This window comes from Mirounga leonina, unplaced genomic scaffold (genome assembly GCF_011800145.1).
Source record: "Mirounga leonina isolate KUSES-001 unplaced genomic scaffold, KU_Mleo_1.0 Mir_154, whole genome shotgun sequence".
In the NCBI taxonomy this organism is placed as follows: Eukaryota; Metazoa; Chordata; class Mammalia; order Carnivora; family Phocidae; genus Mirounga; species Mirounga leonina.
In genome coordinates this window covers 28,358,268-28,382,893 of record NW_023270389.1, presented here as the reverse complement: position 1 = coordinate 28,382,893, position 24,626 = coordinate 28,358,268, and the positions used below count along the sequence as shown (strand labels likewise).

At 51.3% G+C, this 24,626-nt stretch overlaps 1 protein-coding gene across 1 annotated transcript in view; it reads left to right on the top strand.

The window, feature by feature from the left end:
• The window catches only part of PKP1 (plakophilin 1), a 46,933-nt gene that overhangs the window by 3,695 nt on the left and 18,612 nt on the right, over positions 1–24,626 (top strand). The window contains exon 2 of the mRNA XM_035010356.1: positions 7,032–7,138. Coding sequence (XP_034866247.1) covers positions 7,032–7,138 — 107 coding nt within the window. The remainder of the gene's footprint in view (positions 1–7,031; positions 7,139–24,626) is intronic.

The window sequence follows — 24,626 nt, the reverse complement described above, 5'->3', positions numbered from 1 at the left end:
CATGGCACGCACAGGTGAAGGTCCCTGCCTCGGGACCCCGCCTTTGTTGGCATTTCTATATTTGCATTTGGCTGTGTCTCAGCATGAACCTCGGCCCGTGTGAGGTTCTGCTCATTCTAGTCTCTTGAAAGTTGTCCGTTCCTGACCACAGTCCACGAACAGACATCACTCCTGGCATTGTTTTCTCGGGACCAAAGCTGGCATGGGAGAAGGTAAAGGATGTCTGAGCTTTAACTTTTTCCAGCAGCAAAACATCCTAATTAAACTTCAAATGAACCAATTCCTGTTTCTTTACAATGTATCTTGGCTTGAAGCTGAGGTTTTACCAGAATTTCCGTTTGCCTGTTACAACACATACAAAAATGCCAAGTATTCCAGAATGTTTCACAGCAAATGCTGTTTCCTTGGACCCTGCTTCTTTGCTAAGTTCATTGGCAGAGGTTTAAAAAAGAAAAACGAAAAAGAAACAAATTTTTCTCCCCACACACCAAATTATAAATATCAATAAGCCAATCGTTCCAGGTCTAAAAATCTGGAAACTACTTCTGCCATGGGGTGTGACCCCTAGAAGATGTGTGATATTTGGACAAAATAAGATGGAAGAATGTTAGATATCCTCATGTGAAGTTCTTTGCAGGCGTGCACTGCGCATGGGCGCACACACATACACACATGTGTAGCCACACCCATGCACGTACACACCTGTAGGCATGCTTGCACACACACACCCAACCTTGCAGTTTGCGCTGGTGCAGGAGCCCAGCCTGGTGTCAGGAGACCTGGGTTCTACCTGGATTGATTCCTGGCTGGTGTGTGATCTTGGGTAAGTCATGGCTTCTCTCTGGGCCTCTGCAACTGTACGAGATCAGATTAGGTCATCTCCAAAGTGTGCTGTGATGGTAACCATCTCTGGAAATAGATCACATCACTCCCTACCTCTGCAGACCATTCCCCAAACTGTCTGTAGCTGTCCTACGAAAAGACTCCTCCCCTCAATGAGTGTCCATCAAGGTTTCCCTCTTGTAAACATCCTAACATACCAAAAGCCATCCACTCTGCTGCTCTCAAACCTGGCTGCACTTTGAAATCATCTGGGAATTTTAAAAAATGCGAATGGGCGCCTGGGTGGCTCAGTTGGTTAAGCGACTGCCTTCGGCTCAGGTCATGATCCTGGAGTCCCGGGATCAAGTCCCGCATCGGGCTCCCTGCTCGGCGGGGAGTCTGCTTCTCCCTCTGACCTTCCTCCTTCTCATGCTCTCTGTCTCTCATTCTCTCTCTCTCAAATAAATAAATAAAATCTTTAAAAAAAAAAAAAGAATTAAAAAAATAAATAAAATAAAAAAATAAAAAATAAAAAATGCGAATGCCTGCGTCCCACCCCCAGAGATTCTGATTTAGTGAGTTATGGGGGATGGTGCAGGCATCAGGACCCTTAAAATCTCCTAGGCAGTTCTGATGTGCAACTAAGTTAAGGAATCATTGCTCTGGTCCCCATCTTTCACTCACACTTAGACCCGGCATGAGGATCACCCTCATGAGATGCACGCACATGTCCACACACACACAAACATACACACACATGCACGAAGACGGATAGACATCGGTAACTGCTGATGACAGTGTTTTAGTCTGGATCCCCAGCCAGGTGGCTGTGTCCTGTTCTGACCTTTGTCCGCACAAATCCACCACCCTGCCCCCGTGCTGGCCCTGTTCCCACAAGATGCTCCCACCCTCTATCCAGTCCTTGAGTTTAGCGGTGGCCAGGAACAGACGATCAGGAAGAGAAGCGGGGCTGCCGCAGAGCGGGCTTGAACACGTCCCAGCAGAGCTGGGAGGGAGAGGAGTGAACACAGGCTGTAGCAGCATCTCTGTTCTGTACACATGCCCAGGAGAAGGGCGAGAACCACGCCAAAGTGCCAGGTGAGGGTGTGCTGAACTCCTTGCCCTCCTCAGGCATGGAAGCTTCCAGATAGGAATGTCCACAGTGCTCCCAGCTGGCCTGGCAGAAGGAAATGGGAGGACATCTGGCCATTCCCCTCCCTTGGGCACCTGAACGTTCCCACGGGCACCGCTCCTGCCCAATCTTGACCATCTCGGGGGGACATCATCCCAGAAGTATCTTCAGGCAGTTCTTCCTAGTACCTCATTTAAATTCTTCTTGCTATGGGCCTAGCCTTACTGAGCACCATGGGTGGAAGTAATTTCAGGGGGTGAAATAAAAGTATCGTCAGGGCCAAAAGATAATGAGCTTCCTTCCCCAAGTGTTTTGTGTTGAGGAGCAGATGGGCTTTACTTCAGTGTAGAAGCCAGAAGAGACATGGGCCTTATGGGACACAGATCAAGCAATAGATACACATCCAGTGCAGCATGCCCTGCGACAGCCCTCCTGACTAGCAAAGGAGAGGGATCTGGGGGAAGGAGGGAGTGGAGGGGAGGGGTTTCAGGTGACCTCTGTCCCTGCGGGCAGCCTGTTCATCAGGCAGGCGGAAGTCATGAGTGCCTTGTCCAGGTAGACCCTGGTCCTGGGATCAGGAGTGGGGTGGGGATCTAGTGCAAGCAGAAGATCCTTTGCTTCAGGGAGTTCCCAGCCTCCTTGCTTTCTGGGAGAAAGGCCCGTAAGTACATGTGCATGTACACACACATACACACACACACACACCCATGTACAGAAGCCGCACTCCGTGGAACACACAAGCCAGCAAGGAGTGGGTAGAGCAGCTGGCCAGAAAGCTGACATGGTTACGCTACAGGGCTTGGAGTGCCCAGAGCTGGGTGGGGTCGCCTCTAGAAGAAGCTGATTTTTGTGCAAGGTTTTGAATGCCGGGAAAGGGTTTGGCTGAGAAGAAGAGAAAGAATGTTTCAGGTGCGGTGGGTGTGACTGATTTGAAAGCTTGGAAGGTGGAAAAGGATGAGTCATCCCTGCCAAGGTTTGCCTGTCCCCCTTGGAGAGAGAAGTCCGTGTATCCTAACAAAAAAGCTGCTTCCCTTTTCAAAGCTTTGGTGGGCGAGAAAGCTTCGCTGCCCCTGTGACACAAGAGAGAATCCGATAATCATCTCAGGCAGCGAAGGGAAGCAGCATCCAGGGATGCTGATGATCTGAGTGGTGGATTTTTTGAGATGGGTTTACACCCTGAAACCCTGACACAGATGAGACCAGCTGTGCAGACAGAGCTGCTGGAATGGATCGTACGCTGGAGGAAGCAATACGTTCTCGGAGACATTTGCTCTTTGACCTCGGGGTTCTGTGGGTGGGCATGTGCCTCCTGGGGACAATGCCCAAGTTGGACTATCAGCCAGCTCCACTGAGAAGCCCACGCTTTGCTTCTGGCATGTGCACCCTTCTGGAGGAAACAGTGGGAATGCAGGTGCTCAGCGACGAGAGTAGGGGTGATTCTGTGGGGTGAGCTGGGTGCTGGCTGGGATCACCTCCCCTTACCACCTCCGACACCAAGGATCCTCCTCAAGGAGGTGACTGTGCCTGTTCTCAAGCTGCTCTCAGATCCTCTGTGTCCCTGGATTACCCCACCCACCAGGGACATTTTTGGGTGGGAGGAGGGCCTGGTTGAGTAGCCTTCCAGGACCCTGGTCCCATACTGCAGTTTGGAGGATGTGGAGCCTCCAGGCACCTAAGCACCTCACCATGAGGGGTGAATTGGTTGACAAAAAGGGCCCACTCAGTCCAGGTTTGGCCCACTCCAGCCAGAGCCATGCCCTGTGCCCAAGACCCCAGGGAAAGAAGAGACACGATGCTTGCTTCAGTGAGTGCCCGAAGTACATGATGGTGGACACTAGCACAGTCATGAGTTGGAGAACCGACTGCACCTGCCCGTGCCCCTGTTCTGAGGAGGCAGTCAGCCAGGGGTGATGGGACCAGGTGGAGTTAATCAGGAAAGGCTCCCTAGAAATGAGTTGTGAAGAAGTCAGGGGTCTCGATAGAGAAGGGAAAGCTGTCAGAGCTATTACCATCACTCTCACTGAGAACCCCCATGTTCTTGCTGTTGAACCTGACTTTCCAGGGGTCATGTGTACCAGCCAGACACCCTAGGGTCAGGAGAAGGGAGCAGCACTCTTATTAATAGAGCTCACCTCACCTCCTACCTGCATGTCTTTGGTCATCGGGCACAATGCAAAGTGTGACCTCAGGTAGGTAACTTCTCTGGACTCCTCCTCTACCTCAGAAACTTGGCCCCAAGTGCAGCTACCCTACTGCCAGAGAAGCAGCACTGGCTGGTGTGATGGCAGCCTCATTCTCACAAGGAAGCCAAGCAAAGCATCTTAAGGTGGGAGTCAGGTGATCTGATTCCCAATTGCAGATGGATCTTAGAGAGTGCCTTTAGGAGCCACCTGGAAGGGCCTGGAGGCCTTGGCCCCACCAGAAGTGAGTGTTATAGCCCACACCTGTCATCACTAAAGTCACCACTGGGACACAGGGACTGGCTTTTGGAAGGATAGGGCATTCCAGAGGTCTTATTCACCCCTGCCTCCATGGCAGAGAACTCCCTACCTCCCACATGGAGATTATGTGAGAGGGAGGCAGGCAGGTGCAGGGCATGGAGAGAGGAGATGCTTCATCTGATGACCAAGAGGGTGAGTGATGTCACAGCTGACAGATTCCCTTTTGAGAAGAAGTGCAGGCCCCATGGGAGCCTGCCCTCCACTGAGCCTCCCGGGGATGGCTCCCCTAGCAGAAGGCCTCCCTGGGGCTCCACAGAACTCTTTGTCTGCCACCACCCCAGATTTTCCATCTAAAAGCAGCTGGCTGACCCACAGCTGCCCTTGGGTGAGACATCGCTGCTCACGGGGCAACAGCCAAGTGAACTCTGGCCCGTCAAACCCTGGAAGGGATGATAGAAGTAGGCTGGACAGAGGGGAGTCAGACGAGACCTGGCTGTCAGCTGCCTCAGGGCCTGACCGTGCATGCGGTCCTGGCTACAGCCCCTTCCCTGGTGTGAGCTGGTTCGGGGTGGCTGAGCCCATGAGATGGCTTCCAGACTCCTCCTGACAAAGGCAGCCTTTCCAGGGGGGCAGCTTCCTGAGAAAGGAAGAGGAACCAGCTGTCTGCACTCAGTAGGGGAGCTTGGATTAAGTCAGAGGCTCGGGAGAGTCCCCTTAGGAGTCAGGCCTGGGCCCGCAGGACACCTCTGGAAGGACCCCGAGGCAGGCAGCAAAGGAGATGGTGCTGTAGCCTTTGATGTCTCCCCATCTTCCTTGCAAGCTTCTCTGAATGCCACAGGGCATGCATGGGTTACTATAATCGCATGGCCATGGGACGCTGGAGCTGTGTGGGGCCTTTGGGGTATATAGAGGCCAGCCCCTTCCTTTTACAGAAGAAGCTGAAGCCCAGAGAGAGCAAGTGACTTGCCCAAATGTCAGAGCCAAGACCAATGTCAACACCTCTAGGCTTTCAGGGCAAGTTATCCCTGCCACAGCTGATAACCCTAATGGCCTGTTGATCCTCCATGGTGGCAGGGGAGGGGTGGGAATGGGAATCGGGGCAGTGGCCCCTCCTGTGTGCAATGGGGCGGCCCTCTGGCTGGCTTCAGACAGAGGAAATGGCACCGGGCAGAGATACCTGGCACATTCCAAAGCTGCCGCCCCGCCGCACTTTGCTCAGCTCAAATGCTACCCCCCCACACCCACTACCCTAAAAAGGCTTAGGAATCTGAGTGGGTGTGATGTGGCAGATGGGAAGGAGTTAATTTGGCCAGGTAAGATCACTGTCAAACCCTTCCCCCTAGATAGGGTTTCTGATGCTGGAGTCTGGCCATCACTTCAGAGAAAAGAAGTGCTCATCCCCCTTAGGAGGCTCTCACTGGATCCCACTTTTCTTTTTTTCCCCAGAGGGCTCATCACATAAAATGAGTGTGGAGCAAGCCTTGCTCTGGGTGTCCAGGCCATAGAGCCCTGGCTTCCCCCCTCATGCAGATCCCAGTGTAGGGAATGGGACCACAGGCAGGATGTGACTCAGGGTCCAGACAGCAGGGAAGGATGTGTTTAGATGTAGGAGAGATCGCCCTGGGCAGGGCTGGACAGAAGAGGCTTCCCCAAAGGGATGAGATTCCAAACTTGGCCTTGAAAGATAGGTGAGATCTGAATGTTGTGGCCAAGAAGGGAAGGCAGACTCGGCAAGGGGCACGGTGTGAGCAAAGTCATGGCCATGTCCCGGTCAGCCGTGTTCCAAGGACAGTAAGGCAGCCAACAGACCAGCTTTGGCAGAGTTGGGGGACTGTCCTTTAGGGCCCACCTGCCACTGGTGAAGGGGAGAAGGGAAGGCAGCCCCACCAGGAGCCCAAAACCCAGTTCGGATTTGTGTGATTCAAAGCCATTCTGCCGCTAATAACCCTAATGACACTCTGTCCTCTTGTGGAGCCTGTCATTTGTGGGTCTCCAAGCACTCTGAAAACATTAATTAATCCTCACTGGGGCCTTTGAGGTTGGTGGCCACCCCCCCTTCACCATCTGGAGCACCTAGCAGATGAAGGAAGGGACAAAAGACCGCGCCGTCACTAGTGGGGGCCGGACGCTGAGGTTTGAAACCAGAGTCTTGCCCCGAACTGGACTCTGATCAGCCCTCACTGCTCTGTGGCTCTGACCTCGGGGCCCTGGACCTGGAATGCTGAGATCCTGCCAGTCCTCCCCCAGTGGGGAGCTTATCCTTGTGGAATGTGGAGTCATGATTCCCTGGAATGGAATGGCGATGCTCCATGGCCCTCCAGGCCAACTCCTGGCTTGTAGGTGTCAACTGACCCCAAGTAACAGGGAGACATTCAGTCAGCCCAGGAAGGGCTCAACCAGGATTTTCAGAGCTGTCCCTACAGCAGTCGGCCTGGGTCCTTCCTTGGCCCTGACTGTGGAGGAGGTAGAGTAGAGAGACAGGGATGGCAAGCAGATGATGTATTTGCTATCCTCCTCCTTCAAGAGCTCAGCCCTGGTCTCCTCCACGGGGCATGGTGGACCTGGGTGCTGTGGGGAGGAGAGGTGAGTGAAGAGCACGGCCATCCCTGTCCTAACCCCCTGCCTTTGTCCTCAAGGTTCCATGTATGATGGCTTGGCCGACAATTACAACAACTATGGGACCACCAGCCGGAGCAGCTACTACTCCAAGTTCCAGGCGGGGAATGGCTCGTGGGGATATCCGGTAAGGAGCTGCTCCCATTCAAAAAGACCCGGAATGGTGGTCGGGATGGTTTAGGGTTTGTGGGAGAGCAAACCTGCATTGGCTGCTGAGAAGAGTGATACAGGGTGGGAAGGGGCTGCTTTGGTCCCTGACGTGAGGCCCAGCAGCCCTGACCCGGTCCATTTGCTTGGCCATTACTTTATGGATGGCTATAAATAGTGCAGTCTCCTATTTAGGCTGATGGGATATTTCTGGATGTCTCAAATGAGAACGTTTTAGCAAAAGCATAAAGAAAAGAACATGTGTTTTAAGTCCATGTTCTAAAATGTCTGCTATGATCATGGATTTGAGAGGAGCTTGAATGCTTAAGTTCCATTTGTAGATTAACTTAGATATTTCGAGGAAAATCGTAAAGAGACCTCTTGGCTCCGTATGTGCCGATGACCAAGGAGGGTGCTCTAGAAGTCCCCTAGGGCTGGGAGAGCATGTTCCCTGCAGTGACTCTTGGATAAGAGTGTACACGCTGGAGTGGAGTGTTGAGTTTATAAGTTGGACAGGGGCTCCTGACTGGCTCAGTTGGTAAAGCATGCGACTCTTGATCTCAGGGTCCTGAGTTTAAGCCCTACATTGGGCTTGGAGTATCTGTAAGTGTCTATAAGTTGGACAAACCTGGATCCAAATTCTAGCTCTGCTACTCACTAAGCATGTGACCCTGGGCAAGATATATCTACCTCTGGGCCTCAGTCTCCTCACATATAAAATGGGTATAACAAAGTCTACCTCGTGGGGTTATTGTCAGGATTAAATGAAATAATGAGCATTAAAAAAAAAAAAAAACTGGTGATCATCAGTCTTAAGGGTTTCTTTTTTAACTAACAAATGTAGAGATATTCTAGATCCTTTAATCCTAGCCCTGTCACTGTCTTTCTGTGTGATTTCAAACCACTATGCCCATCCATCCATTACTGAACAAATATTTATTTATCCCTGCCCCTGCACCAAGGTCTGTGGTAAATGCTATGGTTCAACCATATAAAACACTGTAGGAGTTTTCCTCTACTTGAATATCAGGGGTATTGGGCTAAATGACACCCAGGTTTTCTCCCTGTCTCCAAATTCTGTGACTTTCATTTATTTTTGCTAATTCCAGCATTAGCCTGAATGGCTCTTGGGAATTCTTTTGTGGGACATTATGCGGATGGAGCGAGAGGCTGCTTTTTCCATGAGAATCTGGGGTGCGGTCTTCTTGGGGCTCCAGGTTTCAGTGGCATTTGCTTCGAATCCACATTGTTTACAGATGTCACCCCTAAGTTTTGGGGTTCTGGACAAGGGAAAGGGTGGGTGGTTTATGAATCAGGTGTTCTTTTTGTTGTCAGTTTGATCCTTCCTTCCTAAGTTCTTGTTGGGGCTAACTGGGGAGTATTTATCTTTCTTGCATGTTCCGGGTTAGGGACCAGAGGGTAGAATTAACTGGGTTTCCTGCAAATTTATTCCCCTCCCATATTTCTGATTTTTTATGTCAATTGATACCATAAGGGCAACATATAGACAGCTGACTGAGCCCATAAGCTGACAGATCAGGCACAGATGTGGATAAAGTGCTTTGACATCGAGAGTGATGACCAGACAAAAATCTGACTTAGAGAAAATGACTTAGTAATGCCGTACAAAGGCTTATATGAGACCCAGGGAAGGCAGATCACTGGACTGGACCAGCAGTCAGAATGAATAATCGTGCTGACTGGGTGGATGTTACAAGTCTTTACATATATTTTGTTACAAATCAGAACCTCGAAAGCTTAGCTAGGTTCTAGCCCAGGTTCTACCACTCCATGGCTCTGTGACTAGATAAACCTCTTAACTTCTCTGGGTATCAGTCTTCTCATCTGTAAAATGGGAATGAGGATATCTGTGTGTGTACTTCACCCACAGGTTGATGTTACATTAACAGTGAAGTGTTATCAGATGGGCAGTGTGGGGTCATTACACATGGAAATTTGTAACCAAGAACTGCAAAGGAACTCTTTCAGAGGTCTTACTTTAAAAAAAAATCTCCACCTGGCCCATGTTGGGCATTTCTTCTGGTTAATCAACTTAGTCTTCAGTCATCTCAGCAGCTCCTGATGCTCCCAAACTGCCCCCACCCGTCCCTGCGCCTGTTTTCTGACAATCCATGAAAATGCCCTCCCTTTCCCGTGCCCTAAGGCCCAACCCTCCTTGCTCCTTCTTCGCTGGCGGGACTTCAGACATGACTCATGATAGGGTAGCTGCTGAGGCACGTCCTGTCTCCTCTCAGCTCAGGAGGGGCTATGGGAACGGTGAAGAGCTGAGCACACATGAGGATTTGGCAGAGGGAGGCAGCAAGGTAGGGAGGAAATGGAATAATTGATACAGGAGCCAGGCATATAATCAGCCAAGGACGGGGCAAACCCAAGCAGGGCCAGCACTTAGGGAGAAGGAGAGAGGGACAAAAGCTAATAGAGCTCGGTGGCAGTGAGATAATCTATGCCCGTGGGATTTTCCCAAGGCTGGCACAACTGACAGAGGACCATTTCCTCTCCTCCCTTCTGGTGAAACCAATATGGCGGCAGAAGGCAGGGAGTGAGGGGAGCAGGATGTGGTTCATCTGCACGAGACTCGTCAATGGGTTTCAGCAGTTGCTGAAAGCTGCTGAAGGACCATTTCCTGCAGATACTTCACGTTCACACCGTCAGCCAACTTCTATTGAGCAACTCCGGGGCAGGGCAGGGAGAGAGGCACACTGCAGACTCCCAGATGAGGAGATTCGGTCTTTGCCCTCAGTGAACTTGCAGTCGAGTTGGGAGGAGCATGGAGGTCAAAGGACAAGTCAAATGCAGCCATTATTTGCTCTTCTGGACTACTGCATCAGTTCTGCCATTGCTCAAAATATTTCCAGACCCTCTAAAAAAATTTTTCTTTTAAACACAACTATCAGTGTGTTTAAGAAATGTAAGAAAACCAGCCTTATTTCTTTACTGTCGTGACCTGTATTTGAGCAGAAACAATATTAGCCACTTTGAGCACCTCACTTTTCCGATTTACCTCCAGTTCCAAATATCAAATGAACTTCAAATAACAAAGATCGGTCCCCATGAAGTATATATGTTATTTAAATATGCAAAGGATCTGCACGCAGTTCCAAAATGAAAGTTCTAAAAATCTTTAAAAAGCAGTGGTGTTACCTTACAATTTGATCTTATATTCTATATTAGCAATAGTCTTCTAATTTAAATAGATGTAAAACTGTACCATTTATAGTCTATGATCACTTATATCACAAATTAAGAAAATTGAACCATAGATGTAAAACTGTACCATTTATAGTCTATGATCACTTATATCACAAATTAAGAAAATTGAACCAACAGAGTCTTATCATAACATAAAACTTACATTTAATTTGACACACAAAAAGCATCAAGGGGCTTAAGGACAAGGGGAGATTGATCCAAAGATTGATCAATCCAAAGTTGATTGATCCAGTCAACTCTCTGCCAGCCATTCCACCCTCCTCCTCCTTCAGAGACACAGCAGGAGCCCCAGGGTGGCACAGACCTCAGGGAGAGGGAGGAACCGGGGGGAGGTGGGGCAGGATGGGTCCGTTTTTAGCCTCCCTGCTCAATTTCTCAGATAAACAGACTCTGCTGTTCTGCTCCAGTTCTCAAGACCAGACTGGTGAAATATTAGGGCCCCCGGGAGGCTGACACTTTACAGCTGAGGATATCCAGGTCCAGAGAGGGTAAATTACTCAGCAAGGGTCACACAGCTGCTTAATAGGACAGCAGACTGGACCCCCGGCCTCCTAACTCCTAGTCTAATGGAGTTTTGTTCTCATTACTCCAGACTTTTGGTGGTCCTTTTATGTGGGGTTTTTGTTTTGTTTTGGTTTTTGTTTTTGCATCTCAATCTTTTAACACCACAACTGTGTTTTAGGGACCTGCAAGAGAGTGTGGATCCCTTAATTTCCTCCCTCCTCCTGTCCCCCAACCAAGCCTACTCTTTCCTTGAGGAGCCAGCCTCCCTCAAAAGAAGCAGAGAGCAGCCATTTTTTCCTTCCTAAACTCAAGCTGGATTCACTCAGCCCTAAGGATTAATGGGGGTCAGGACAGAGGTGCCAATAAAATGCAATAAAATACAGTACTTGGGACATATTTACACTAAAATGTTATTTGTTGTTTACCTGAAATTCAGATATGGGATTTTTATTTGCCAAGTCTGGCATCCCTAGGTCAGGGTATCTTCCTACATATTCCCTGTAATAAAAACAGGAATCCCTTAAGTGCTCCTCTCCTAGGCCAGGGACACAAACAGAATTACTTCAGGCCATAGCCACTTCTGGTGAGGAAGTGGAAGCTGTTTGACTCCTGTTAGGGGACCTTGTAATGGGTCCCTCAGATACCTTCCTCTGGGTCAGCTGAGACCAAGATGAGGGGAGTAGAGAGCTCAAGGCACTGGAAGGCACAGCCCTTCCATTCCAAAGCTGGAAGTGGGTTCTTATCGCAGGGTTTGTCAAGATGAAGCTGAGGCAAGTGGACAATTTTGATTTCCAGGGAATGTTTCTGGATTAAGACAGTTACTCCTTTTCTATCATCTCCAGCTCGAACAGATTTTCCTACTCACAAATCAGGAAGCACATCTTGAGCATTCAGGTCTTCTAGGAGTCACGTCAAGTGAGATATTCTTTGGTTATGGATTGAACTAGATCCTCCTGCCCAGGAGTTGATTTCTAGGAGAGAGAAGCCATGTGGGCATCGTCAGCCAAGAGGTCTGGGCTAGGGCACACCTGGGGTGCCGCCATATTGAATCCCTCAACCGTGCTCAGTTAAATCCAGCCCCGTGCTCCTGAGGGTGAGAATCCCCAGGAGTATAACCAGGGAAAACTCTGCCTTTGTCCTGTTTATTGACCCCATTTCTCTTCTTTAGTCCAGGATTCACTGGTAAATCTTTTCCCCAAACCCTTCTTAGCTGAACTCGCCTAACAGATATGTCAGTATTTGATGATCCACCCATGACAGAGTTTTGTAGACAACGTGCTAGGGACCCTGACCGTGAGAAGAAGTGATCCTGCCCAGTCGAAACCTGAAGCCACCTGGGTGGCCCATTTTTACAGATGAGAGGGCTGGGGTTGCATGAAGCTCCCATAGGGGATGGGAAACCCAAGCACAGTGTTCTCCAGTTAGCTGTGTGGTTGGAGTGTCCACAAAGGCTGGGTGGGCCTTGGGCCAGGGACTACAGAGGAGGGGCCAGAGAGAAACATGACATGATCCTTGCCCTTGAAGCAGAGAAAGAGACCATCTTTACCAATGCACAGTTAACACAGTCTATTCCCAAAAACAGCCTGGTGTAGAGGAATAAACCTTGAACTTCAGCCAGGAACTTTGGATCCAAATCCTCGCTTTGCTCCTTTACTGGCTATATGACCCAGGCAAGTTCTTAATCTGACTGAGACTCAGCTTGCCCATCTCTAAAATGGGTGAGAATTCCTATTCCAAAGCAGTAAGGGGTTGTGGCTCTGACATGTCAGCTCAGTAGTGGGAGGCCTGAATTCTTGTCTTAGCTGGGCTACCACAAACTGAGGGATCTGGGGTGGTCTTCACCTCTCCAGACCTTGGCTCTCCCATCCAGGGAGCAAGGCAGGGGGATTAGATCTGAGACAAGGACCCATTCAGCTCTAGCTTCTCAGGGTTCTGTGTGACTTGAAAGCTGAGTCTGAATAGCTACAGGACTCTGTAGCCAAAGCCTACATGGAGGTCTCCCTGGGAGCAGGGGCAGGGGCAGGTCTTCCTGCTAAGACCTCTCACCTCAGGCCTCCGGAGGGATAATGGCTTCTGCACTTCCTCCCTGCTTTCATCTGAGCATCTCCAAGCACCAGGAAAACAGCAGTTAATTAACCCTTGCAACAGGCTAGAAAGGTGGTAGGACCTCATTTACTTTGGCTTTACAGAGAGGAAATAGACATGGCAAATGGCTCCACCTCGTAACTATCCCGACTTAAAACTCGGGCTCCACCTCCTCCCTTGCTCCCATTTCTCAGCTCTGAAGGTCACTTGGGGCCCCTGGGTTCCTTTGGCAGCACCGGCCGGGCCTCTGTTCTTGAAAAGTCCAGGGGAGGGGCACCTGGGTGGCTCAGTCGGTTAAGCGTCTGCCTTCGGCTCAGGTCACGGTCCCAGGGTCCTGGGATCGAGCCCCGCATCGGGCTCCCTGCTCCACGGGAAGCCTGCTTCTCCCTCTCCCACTCCCCCTGCCTGTGTTCCCTCTCTCGCTGTCACTCTGTCAAATAAATAAATAAAATCTTAAAAAAAAAAGAGAGAGAAAAGTGCAGGGGAAGGAAAGATAGAGTGGGTACAGGCTTCTTCTCCAAGAGGGAGTGATTGATGTGTTTGCCAAGTCAGTATCCCCACTGCCAGGCCGTGACTCACTCCCACTCGGCCTGGGAGATAGGAGGGTCCCATGAGGCCCCCAGGCTCTCACCCGACAAGAAGAGACAATGATCCTGCTTGCTGAAGGACAGAATGTGCCCGAGAGCGTGAGGCGCGGGAGTGAGAGCTGGCCCGGCCGGCTCTGGGGCACCCCTCCCTGTGGAAAGCCGTCGCTTGCCTTGTGGCGTGTTTTCACAGACACCTTGCTGAGGCTACAGACACGCCTAGGGAAGAAGCTGTGGCCAACAACTGGATCTGGGGTGTCCCTTGGGAGGAGCCCTCCTTCATAAGCTGTAAGCCCCTGGAGGGGCTCGGCTTTCCACGTGAGAAGTTCCACTGCCTTCGAACTGGAGCCAGAAGGGACGGGCTTCCTTTAGTGCTTGACTTCCCTGCATGGCTGACTCCAGCCCCTCGGGGAGGCCCGAGACTACCTCCTCCTGGCTGAGGCTCGGGCAGGCCAGGGAGGACTCTTCAGAGGCCAGAGATAAGGCGGAGGAAAGGAAGAAGCGCTGGCTTGGCCGTGGGCTTCTCAGAACATCACTGCCTCGGTGACTGCTGCTGGGACTCCCCTCCCAGCCGGGCCTTGGGCCCATCAGCAGACGAGACAGTGGCTCAGGCCATCTCTTCAGATCCTGTGGCCTTCCTCGAGGGCGAGGAATCGGGGAATGCCTCCCGTGTCCGCACCATGGGCTTGCAAAGGGAGGGGAACGTGGTTCCAGCAAGTACGTGCCAGTGGCATCCAAGGGTGGAGGAAACCAGGCCAGGCTCCTGGAAGAGCTGAGCTTGGAACGGGTATGAAAGGAGAGGATGTGCGCAGAGGAGAAACGCTCCTAGGCCTGGGGCTCGGTCTGACAGTAGCTCCTGGGCCCTCTTTTCTGACTGATCCCCCACCAAGGAGGGCGGCTGTTTGCCTGTTGCCAGCTCCAGAGGCCTCGTAAGCCTCCCTGGCCTCCTGCCACCAATTCCTGGGGCCGCAGGACCGGTGATGCCCTCTGAGCTCAGCGAGCCTGCCGCCCACCCCAGCCTTCTGCCCCTGAGGAGCACAGGACCCAGGAGAAGGCAGTGGGGACCCTCATGGGGGACGGGAGGCCAGACGATTTGGCCGGAATGCTCAGGGACAGAGGTTAGAGTCAGGGGCTCCGGGGGCCAGCGATAGAGCTGGTGGGCCGCATCGGGCTTTGCCGGCCCTGGGCACAGTCACTCAGCAGCTGGTCCTTCTCAGACGGCACGTCTCTCCTCAGGAGAGGTGACAGAGCTTCTTTTACATCTTCCTTCAGCTTAATCTGTCAGCAAGTCTCCACAAATACTTCACTCGGTTTGCAGAGAGCTCTGAGTTTAGGGCAAGGCCGGGGTGGATAGTGTGAGGCGACTGACCGTCTGGCCCCGTGGAATGGAATTAGGCCTTCGTCCGAGAAGGAAGGTGGCCTGAGTTGGTCACTATTCTCACCTTCCTTCTCACACACATATTCAAAGTAGAGCCTCTGAAACGTTTACAGGGAAGATTGGAAGAATCAAGGACAATTGTAAACTTTATTCTGCTCCAGAAAAGAAACTGGTCGAGTTTTGTTTGGGGCCTGATGTTTTGTGTGTTTGGTTGGTTGGTTGGTTGGTTGGTTGGTTGGTTTGGTTTTTTTTTTTTTTTTTTGGTCCTGACAAGAACGAATCTACTCAACCAACAAGTCTTTAAAGTCCTAACACTATAGTTAAAAGCAACTAAAGGAGGAAACAAGAGCATCAGAGAGGATGTCATTCAAAGCTAACCTAAACCTCTGCAGGCCTCTGTTCCCTCAGCTATAAGTGGCAGGGGGGGGAGGCCTCCTTCCCCAGCTCCAGCCCCAGGCCCCAGAAGGAGCAGAAGGTCTGGGCAGCCCCCCCCACCCCCGCCCAGGTTCTGGGGTGAGCAGGCAGGTGGCAGCTCGCCAGGCGGCCACAGCCCCACCGCCTTCATCTGCAGCTGGCTCTCACAGGGGAAGAACTCCCATCTTCAGCATCCCTGTCATTTAATAATCCCTTGAATTGGTGCGGCATTTTGAATTTACCCAAAGTGTTCATGTTTTTATTTCCCCACTTGATTGCTCCGTCTTCGTGAGATCGGTAGGTGTTCTCCTTCTTCTTCTGATGTTCTGTGCTGGGAAATCAAGCTGCAGAAAAGTGCAGGGACTTGCCCGGTACCTCACAGGTAGACTTGGCAGAACTGAGTCCAGAGCCCAGTGGGCTGGAGTGAGTCACGATCTCCTCTCCTGCCAGGCAAGCTGCAAATGCTCCAAAGCCAGGAAACGGAGAAGGGGACATAAAGGAGGTCCACGAAAACACAGCCCCGAGTAGATCTTCTGATGCCTCTTTTCTGGTTTGAGAGTTTTCCTTTTGTCACAGAGCTCAGCCAGACAACTGCTGCAGCATTTCCCAAGTGGGTGGAAGAGCCATCCCCACCCTTCGCTAGGGTGAGGCTCAGCATTCTCCCCCAGGGCCCTGACAAGTCTCTACGGAGGCCTTCCTGCCCCAGGAGAGCAAACTCAGCAGAAAAACAAAATCAAATCAGGTGGGGGGTGGCGGGGAGGGGTAGTAGAGGCATGGCTGGGAAGAGAAGCAGCTCTGGGGCTCTAGACCCCCAGCACTCCCCTCCTACTCCCCTGCAGAGCGCACAAGGGTGTGGCCTGAAGGGGATGAAGGTGGGGTTTGTGGGGTTTGTTCAGAAGCACTGAGCTAGGTTGGGAAGGAGGTTGTGACTTCAGTGGTGGCTGAATCCTAGAATGCCAAAGTCCGAAGAAGCCTTGTAGGGCACTCCGTAGCTGGGGAAACAGGATCAGAAAGGTGAGGTGACTGCCCAAGGCTGCACAGCCAGACAGGGAAGCACCAGGACTGGGACCCCGAACTCCGGACTCCTCGCGCCTGATCTCCCTGACGCCTTGCCCAGAGCACCTTGTCACACTGTTGCATCTGGGCACCCTTGCCACTGTGGGCCCCAGTGTTTCCCAAACCTGGGTCATTTCCAGTCTGCTGTCACAATTTTTATGAAATCATCAACCAACTATGATTTATTTCTGATGTACTTACTTTTAAATTTCAAGAGAAATTTTCAAAGGAAAATTTATATCACTAACTCAAAAGTGAAAAAAAAAAAAACCCCAGTATTCTTTGCCATAGATGAAGGCTAACTGTAACTTAAAACCAATAATAATAAATAGAATAAAAACAAATCATTATTTAATTCCTGCTAGATAAAGCTTTTTTTTTTTCTTTCTGCTCAGAAAGAGAGGCTGACAGTGTTAAAGAAACATGTTGGCACCAACCTAGACTTTCTCCTTGTGGTGATCAAATGGAAAAAGGAAGCACTTTCCATGTGTGCCAGTGATGGTTATTGTGGTGCCTTAAATGCTCTGATGTCACCTCACAAACACCAGCGGTGCCTGTCCCACCCTTGGGGAGATTCTGGGTCACAAACTCATCATGCAGGATAATTTTCCTAAAGCTGGTCCAGCAGGTCAGGTAGAGTGACAGAGTGCAGCCCCCTCTCCAAGGTGACCAGCCACATGCCCGACTGAATAGTTTTGTTTTTTTTTTAGGGAGCATTTTAAAATGATATTTTTTTTAACCTTTTGACCCCCTTCACTCATTTCCCCAGCCTCCCACCCACCCCCCAACTTCTGGCAGCCAACAGTCTGTTCTCTGCATCTATAAGCTTGATTTTTGTGTATTTGTTCTTAGGTTTTTGGGTTTGGGGGGATGGGTTTCAGATTCTACATATAAGTAGAGGTCATATGATAATTGTCTTTCCCTGTCTGACTTATTTCACTTAACATAATACCCTGAACGTCCATCCATGGTGTTGGGAACGACAAGATTTCATTCTTTTTATGGCTTCATAATACTCCATTGTACGTATATATACGCCACAATTTCTTTTTTTTTTTAGATTTTTTTATTTATTTGACAGAGAGATAGAGAGAGCACAAGCAGGGGGAGCAGCAGGCAGAGGGAGAGGGAGAAGCAGGCTCCCCCGCTGAGCAGGGAGCCCGATGCGGGGCTCGATCCCAGGACCCTGGGATCATGACCTGAGCCGAAGGCAGACGCTTAACGACTGAGCCACCCAGGCGCCCCATATACGCCACAATTTCTTTATCCATTTATCCATTGATGGATGTTAGGTCGTTCCCATGTCTTGGCCATTGTAAATAATGCTTCAGCGAACACAGGGAATGCACATATCTTTTCAAGTTAGTATTTTCATTTTCTTCGGATAAATGCCCCAGAGTAGAATTGCTGGATGACAGAGTAGTCCTATTTTTAATTATTTAAGGAAACTCCATCCTGTTTTCCACCAGTTTGCATTCCCACCAACAGTGCGCAAGGGTCTCCTTCTCTCCACATTCTCGCCAACATTTGCTATTTCTTGTCTTTCTAGCCATTCTAACAGGTGTGAGGTGATATCTTGTTGTGGTTTGATTTGTATTTCCCTGACAACTAATGATGTTCAGCACCTTTTCATGTACCTGTTGGCCATTTGCTTGTCTTCTTTGGAAAAATGTCTATTCAGATCTGCCCATTTTTAAATCAGATTTTTGTTTGTTTTTTCCTGTTGATTTGTATGAGTTCTTTATATATTTTGGGTACTAACACCTTATCAGATGTATGATTTGCAAATATTTTCTCCCATTCAGTAGGTTGCCTTTTCATTTTGTTGATGGTTTCCTTTGCTATGCAGAAGGGCTTAGAATAATGTAATCCCACTTATTTATTTTTGCTTTTGTTTCTTTTGCTTTGGTGTCAGATTCAAAAAACCATCACCAAGATCTAGTCAAGGAGCTTACTATGTTTTCTTCTAGGAGTTTTATGGTTTCAGGTAAAGATGATGTTTCTTTTTTTATTTTTTTAAAGATTTTATTTATTTATTTGACAGAGAGAGACACAACGAGAGAGGGAACACAAACAGGGGGAGTGGGAGAGGGAGAAGCAGGCTTCCCACTGAGCAGGGAGCCCGATGCGGGGCTCAATCCCAGGACCCTGAGATCATGACCCGAGCCGAAGGCAGATGCTTAACGACTGAACCACCCAGGCACCCTCTTTTTTTATTTTAAAATTTTAAACGGAGAGACGGAGAGAGAGAGTGTGCACAAGTGGGGGGGGAGGGGCAGAGGGAGAGAATCCCAAGCAGACTACATGCTGAGTGTAGAGCCTGACATGGGGCTCAATCCCAGGACCCTGAGATCATGACCTGAGCCGAAATCAAGAGTCAGATGCTTAACCAACTGAGCCACCAGGTGCCCCAAAATGATATTTCTGACTGAGTGTCTACAGTTCTCTGAACTAATCGATGGCCTGCTGAGTGCTGAGCTCTGTGGGATTTCTCCCCGAGGCCAACTAGGAGAAGGTCCAGAGGAAATCCTGGGCTTCTTCCACATCTGCCTGCAGCCCTTGGAGGCCCCATGGTGCTGGGAGCAGAGTGGGGGTGCTGTGAAAAGAAACCTGGGAGAGTTGGGGAGCTCAGGGCCAGCCAGTGGCCCAGCCCTCCCTTCTTCTCCCTCCTGACTGCCCCCGAGGCTTGAAGCAGAGTGGCCCAACTCCCTGAGCATGAAGAAGCTCAGCTAGACTTGGCTAATTCCAGGAACTCCAGGCCCAGCGTCGGTCAGCGGTCTTGACATGACTCCCTGCTTTCCCAGCCCAATCTGTGTGCGTTCAGTGGTGCATTTGGAGCAAGGCGTGGTTGAAAGGGTACCAAACAGTCACTTTTCTGCACCTTCACTCTTGTGGTCCTGGCCAAGACAGACCAGTTGTCATGACCACAAGGTCTCCTTGCCCACTGGTGTCCCTTGGAGCAGAGGGTCTTCTAGCCCAGGTCTTTGGGCAGTAAGTTTGTGTCACACAGCTGAGGAGCTACACTCTTCCTAAATGTCTCTAAGGATCTCCCACAATAGGCCAAAAGCAGGGAGCAAATACCTCCTACATCTGCAGCCCCTGGGCAAGGAGCTTCCTAGGAGTCAGGGCCAGCAACTAGCCAGAGATGCAGGTGGTGTTCCTGCAGAGCATCCCCTAGCTGCAGGGGCTCTTTGCCATTTAGTCTTCCTTCATGTCACCAGACTCTGGCGGCAGAGTGGCTGGAGGACAAACACAGGAGGGAGGTTGGAGACCTGAGTCCTGGGTCACGGTCTGCCACATCTTAGCTGTGTGGCCTTAGCCACGCTTCAAGCTCTATGCGCTTAATAAATGCTCACAGAGAGCATGACCATGCTGCCATCTGCCCTGACACTTCACTGGCAAGCGCTGGCCCACAGGAATCTCCAATAAGACGATGAAGGCAAGGAAGCTCTTTGCAAACTGTAAAGTGCATGCCTGCTAAGTTGTTCTTACAATATGTTCAGGAACTTCCAAAGACCTTCCCTAGCACGGTCCGCTGCCAGCAAAGCGATGTGTGTCCCATGTAGGTGGGTGTGCATATGGGAGCGTGTACGGGCACCCCGGCTCATCTTCCAGAGAGGAGATCCATCACCGGAGCCCTGGGGGATGCAGCCACCTCTTCCTCCTTTCATGTGAGATTCTTGGCTTTCTCATCAGTGGGAGCAGTTTCCTTCCACTAGTGGCGACTCCAAAGAGCTGTGTTTGGGGCCAAGTAAGCATCTGCTCCTGAGGATGCTCCCACCTCATGGCCTTTGGCCCTCTTCTTCTTATGTCTGGAAGCACCTCCTGGCCCCATGTGGGGGGGGTGGTTAAGGAGCCGCTGAGCCTCCCCCAGACTTCCTGTCATGGGGTGGGGGGTGGGGTGCCTGGCTTAATGGGATCCTCCTGCCTCTCGACTATGCTCTTCCAGGAACCGGTGTATCCTTTGAGAGTCCAGGAGTTATTTCATGTTGAAACCTTATAGGGCTCCTCCCCAGGATGAACAGTTACTGGGTCAGTGGGGTCAGCCTCTGGGTTCAAAAGGCAGAAGATAGGACCCCGGAACAGAGGGCTCTTGGAGGACAGGATAGTCTTGCCTCAGACTTGCCTGAGCATGAACCCATGAAAGAGAGGTGGCCGAGGTCTGGAGGTCCTTTGCCACGGGGCCTGTTCTCACAGGTGGTAAACACCTGCTGGAGATTTCCTTTCTCAAATGTAACAGAGATGTGTACACATGAAACTTTAGGTCCTTGCTCCCCAAACCCATCCTGGGAGTTCCAGGGGCTAAGAAAAAACCACTGCTCAGATGTGAAGGGGGAGAGGTTCCGGAGAAGATTTTCAGAAAATCCACATTTTCCCACAGGTTAACAGTGAAGCAGGGAGCAGGGCGTGGAGACAGAGTTGGGTGCGGGGCTGCCACAGTGATCTGTTGAGACGACAGATGTCATGGAGCTCAAGCTCATGGCAAGGTGCCAGGTGCCCAAGTATATGTTGGGTCCTGGTGCCCGATAGTGCCAGGAGCCTCACTGGGCCTGACCCTCCCATGAGCCTGGATGCAGACTTGGAGCCTGGAGCCCATCAGGGCAGGATGCCTCTTTCACCGAAATTGTGAGCTCCCTGGAGAGAGCAGCACCATCTTGAAAGACCCACAAGCCACAGCCTGGAGTCTGAGATATTTAGGATCTTTTCTAGTTGGGTTGCCGTTATCCAGATACTTTAGAAAACTTGTGCCAAATCACCCTTGTTTCTTACTACTCCCCTGAACAATGCAGGCTCCCAGTTTCCACCTCTTAAAGGTGACAAGGGACACTAACCACTATTAACCAGATCTCTGATGAACTCTGCACATCCAAGATGGGCATCAAAATTTTCGTGGGTTTAGGGGGTTTTTTTACATTTAAAAAATTCAGGTGATAGAAGATGCCCAACTCCTGACATCAGGCTATTTCCAATTCCTGTCGTGCCTTGTCTAACTGACTAGACACCCACCAGCCCCTGTCCTTCAACTCGCAAACTGGGGTTCCCTCCTGAGTAGGCACTGCGGGTCTCAGGGTGCCGGGAATGGAATCGTGGGGTAGCCCCTCCCCGCCCTGAAGGACTCCCCAGCAGGGGCCCACCCACCACAGCCGCCTCCAAACAGAACAGGCTTGCTCTTTGCCCAGTTGTCAGGGCTTCTGAGTGTTGGGGTGGCTGTGCTCTCCACACACCACACAAAGCCACGTGCCAGAGAAAGAAAGGAGGACCAGCCCAGGGTGGGACCCCCTGCTCCTGGCCAGAGAGGGAGCGGAGCCCAGGAGGAGACAGGGATTGGCACTCCTCCTGCCCAAGTCCCACCTTTGGTGACTCAGGCCCAGCAGCTCTCTGCTCTCAGTGACTCCAGCTGCTGAGTAAGCAGCTGCCTCTGCCCACACCCCGCCCCCAACCTCCTGCGCAGAGAATTCCCCACGCCTGGGGCCCTGATTGCCCCGTCCTGGGCAGCCCTTGCTGAGAGAGGACCTGGGCTCTCCAGACCCCCCAGAAGTGGAGCAGAGCTGCCCCATTGTGAAGCCCCCTCTGCACCACCCTGGCCACCCTGTGACTGGCTAGCTATGCCCAGTCCTGACTGAAATCCCAGGAAGGTGAAAGAGAACATGCCTACTGCACCAGGGCCCGCAAATGGGCACTGAGCGGGGGGAGTAGTCGGTACAAGGGAAGTGGCAAATGGTATTTGTCCTCAAGGCATTTTCAATGCAAGTCCTTTCTCAGGAGGGGCTTCGCCCGGCCCGGGAGGCACAGGGACCCCATGAAGTTGTGGGTGTGCACATAGTCTCGTGAGAAGGGCGTTGGGGAGTACATTGCTGCAGGTGGTCCTGTTGGGCACTGTGCTGGGTGTGGGACTCGTAGGGAAGAGCAGGGTGTGTCCTGCAGGAGAGCCGGTTTGGCCAGCCCCACCTTGCTGGCAGAAGCTTGGTTTCAAAATGGACTAATAGCTGGGGACACAGACACTCTTTTCATCTCGGTCTGCCCAGCACATGCCTGGCTCCTTCTGTCTGATCAGCCAGAGCTGGAATAGAACTCTCTAGGTTCAGCCAACCCACTAATAAAGCCCAGGTCAAGGGGTAAAGGGAAGAATCCTGGACCCCTATAGCCTGAAGCCACGCTGGGCCACCTTCACAGACTGGCTTGCCTCATCTGGAACCCCTCTGCCTTCCTGGCAGCTCTTTTCATTGACAAGGATCCCCTGTGGCCCATGGAGGCTGTGGGAACCCCAGTGCCAACCGACAGCCCAGATTTCCATCCCGGGCACACATTCCCATGGCAAGTCAAGGCACTCCTTTGGGCAATTGCGGTGAGGCCAGCCCTGTTCTAGGCACAGTAAAGGGCATCTTTGCCCTGGAGAGCTTGGGGAAAATGACAGAAACCATTAGCAACTAAAGAACACATAAGGTCACGGCCAGCGGGGGTGTGCAGATGAAGAAGCCCAGCTCTGGACACGAGAGAGATCCGGAGAGGGGGCCTTGGGTGGGTCAGAGCAGGCCTTGTGCAGATGACTGGGGAAGAGGCCTTGGAGAAACACAGGATTTGGGAGGAGGGGCAAGGAAAGCTATGCAGGATGGAGAAGAGGTTGGGCAGAAGCAGGATGTGGTTGATGTCACCAGATAGCATAAAGGGGTGTGTTGGGGAGGCAAGAGGTGACCAGACAGGCAAGGGGGTCAGGCTGGTGAGTTCTTCTTGCAATAAGCAGAGAGACACTGTGGGTTTGTCAAGCAAGGAAAGCTTTGTCTGAGGAAGGTCAGGCGGATGGCACCACCAGGAAGGTACCAGGACCCCAAGGGCTGGGTTAGAGGTTGGCAGGAGGCACTGGAATTGTCCAGCAGCGAGCTGAGGCTCACCAGGGCCACAGTCTGGGGAGTGGGAATGGGAAAGGAGGAGTCAGAAAGGATTCTCAGTTGGAAGGACAGAAGGATGCCATCTCGTCCTGAATGGTTGGACACTGTCATGTCCGATGAACTTGGGCCGACAGGAGCTCTTCCAGTTTGGGGGTCTCTTCAGACTGAATGGGACTCTCAAGGGGAAACTGACTATATTCAGTTCTTTGAGGCCCTTCTTCTTGGGCTGTGTTAGTCTAGTCACCCTCCAGGACTCAGTTTCCTTGCCCGCAAAACGAGGAGGTTGACCTCTGAGCACTTCCTGACGTGAGGAGGAACAGGAAGAGGGGCTGGGAGCATTCAGCAGGACATAAAATGGCACAATTTTCCAAGAAGGAAGGGGAGGAGGGGAGAAAGGTGGATGAATTATAAGACCTAAGTCATTAGCAGAAAGGGAAACAGAGCAGGGCCTGGTTAGGAGAGGCTCTTTGCTAAGGGCAGCCCTCTCTGGCCTACTCCTGGTTGAGGGTCATCTCTGCCCCCAGAAAGTCGAGTTTCTAGCCTCTGCTATGTTCTGATGCACGGCCCATACCACACAAGGCTGGAGTTTCCCAAGGAAGCGTGAGATAACCAGACGAGGGCTGTGTGTCTGTGTCTCACTGTCCTTTGTATTCAAAGCAGAAGACGCTGCCAGCAGATCACTATCTGGGTGTGGGGGTGTGCCTGGGAGACCCGACATTGGCAGTGAAGCTCTCCCACCTGCTGTGGGCACCTGGGTGCACACTACCCACGTATTCCGCTCCAGCTGCAGCTGCTTGCTCAGGACCTGGAATGTGTGGGGGCATTCTTGCTAGTCACAATGACAGCAAGGCATGCTGGCATTTAGGACCTGGGGGCCAGAGGCAACTAAACATCCTGCAGTGCTTGGGGCAACCTACACAATGAAGAATTGTCCTGCCCCAAATGCCGACGGCACCCACGTAAAGAAACACCGCGTCATTCCATTCCGTCATAAAGCCTTACAGGCAGACCACACTCCTCTGTTTTTCTGAAACCTAGTGAGGCCTGTTCTGTGGCCAGTGCGTGAGACTAGCATGAGGCTCTGAATACTAGTGTATTCCCCTTTCCTGGACTGGCCTACCTTCCTGGGTCCGTCCCCCTCAAGTGCCAACCTGGTGGCCCCTTTAGGTATGACTTGGGTGATGTACAACCCTCAGCCAGGTCCTAGAGGCCCCCAGTCTGCCTCCGGTCTGAGCACCAGAGGGATACAGATGTCCCTACTAAACAAACATTTATGTCATGCACTGTCCTAAGCACTTTACAAACATTCATTCACTGAATTCTCCCCAC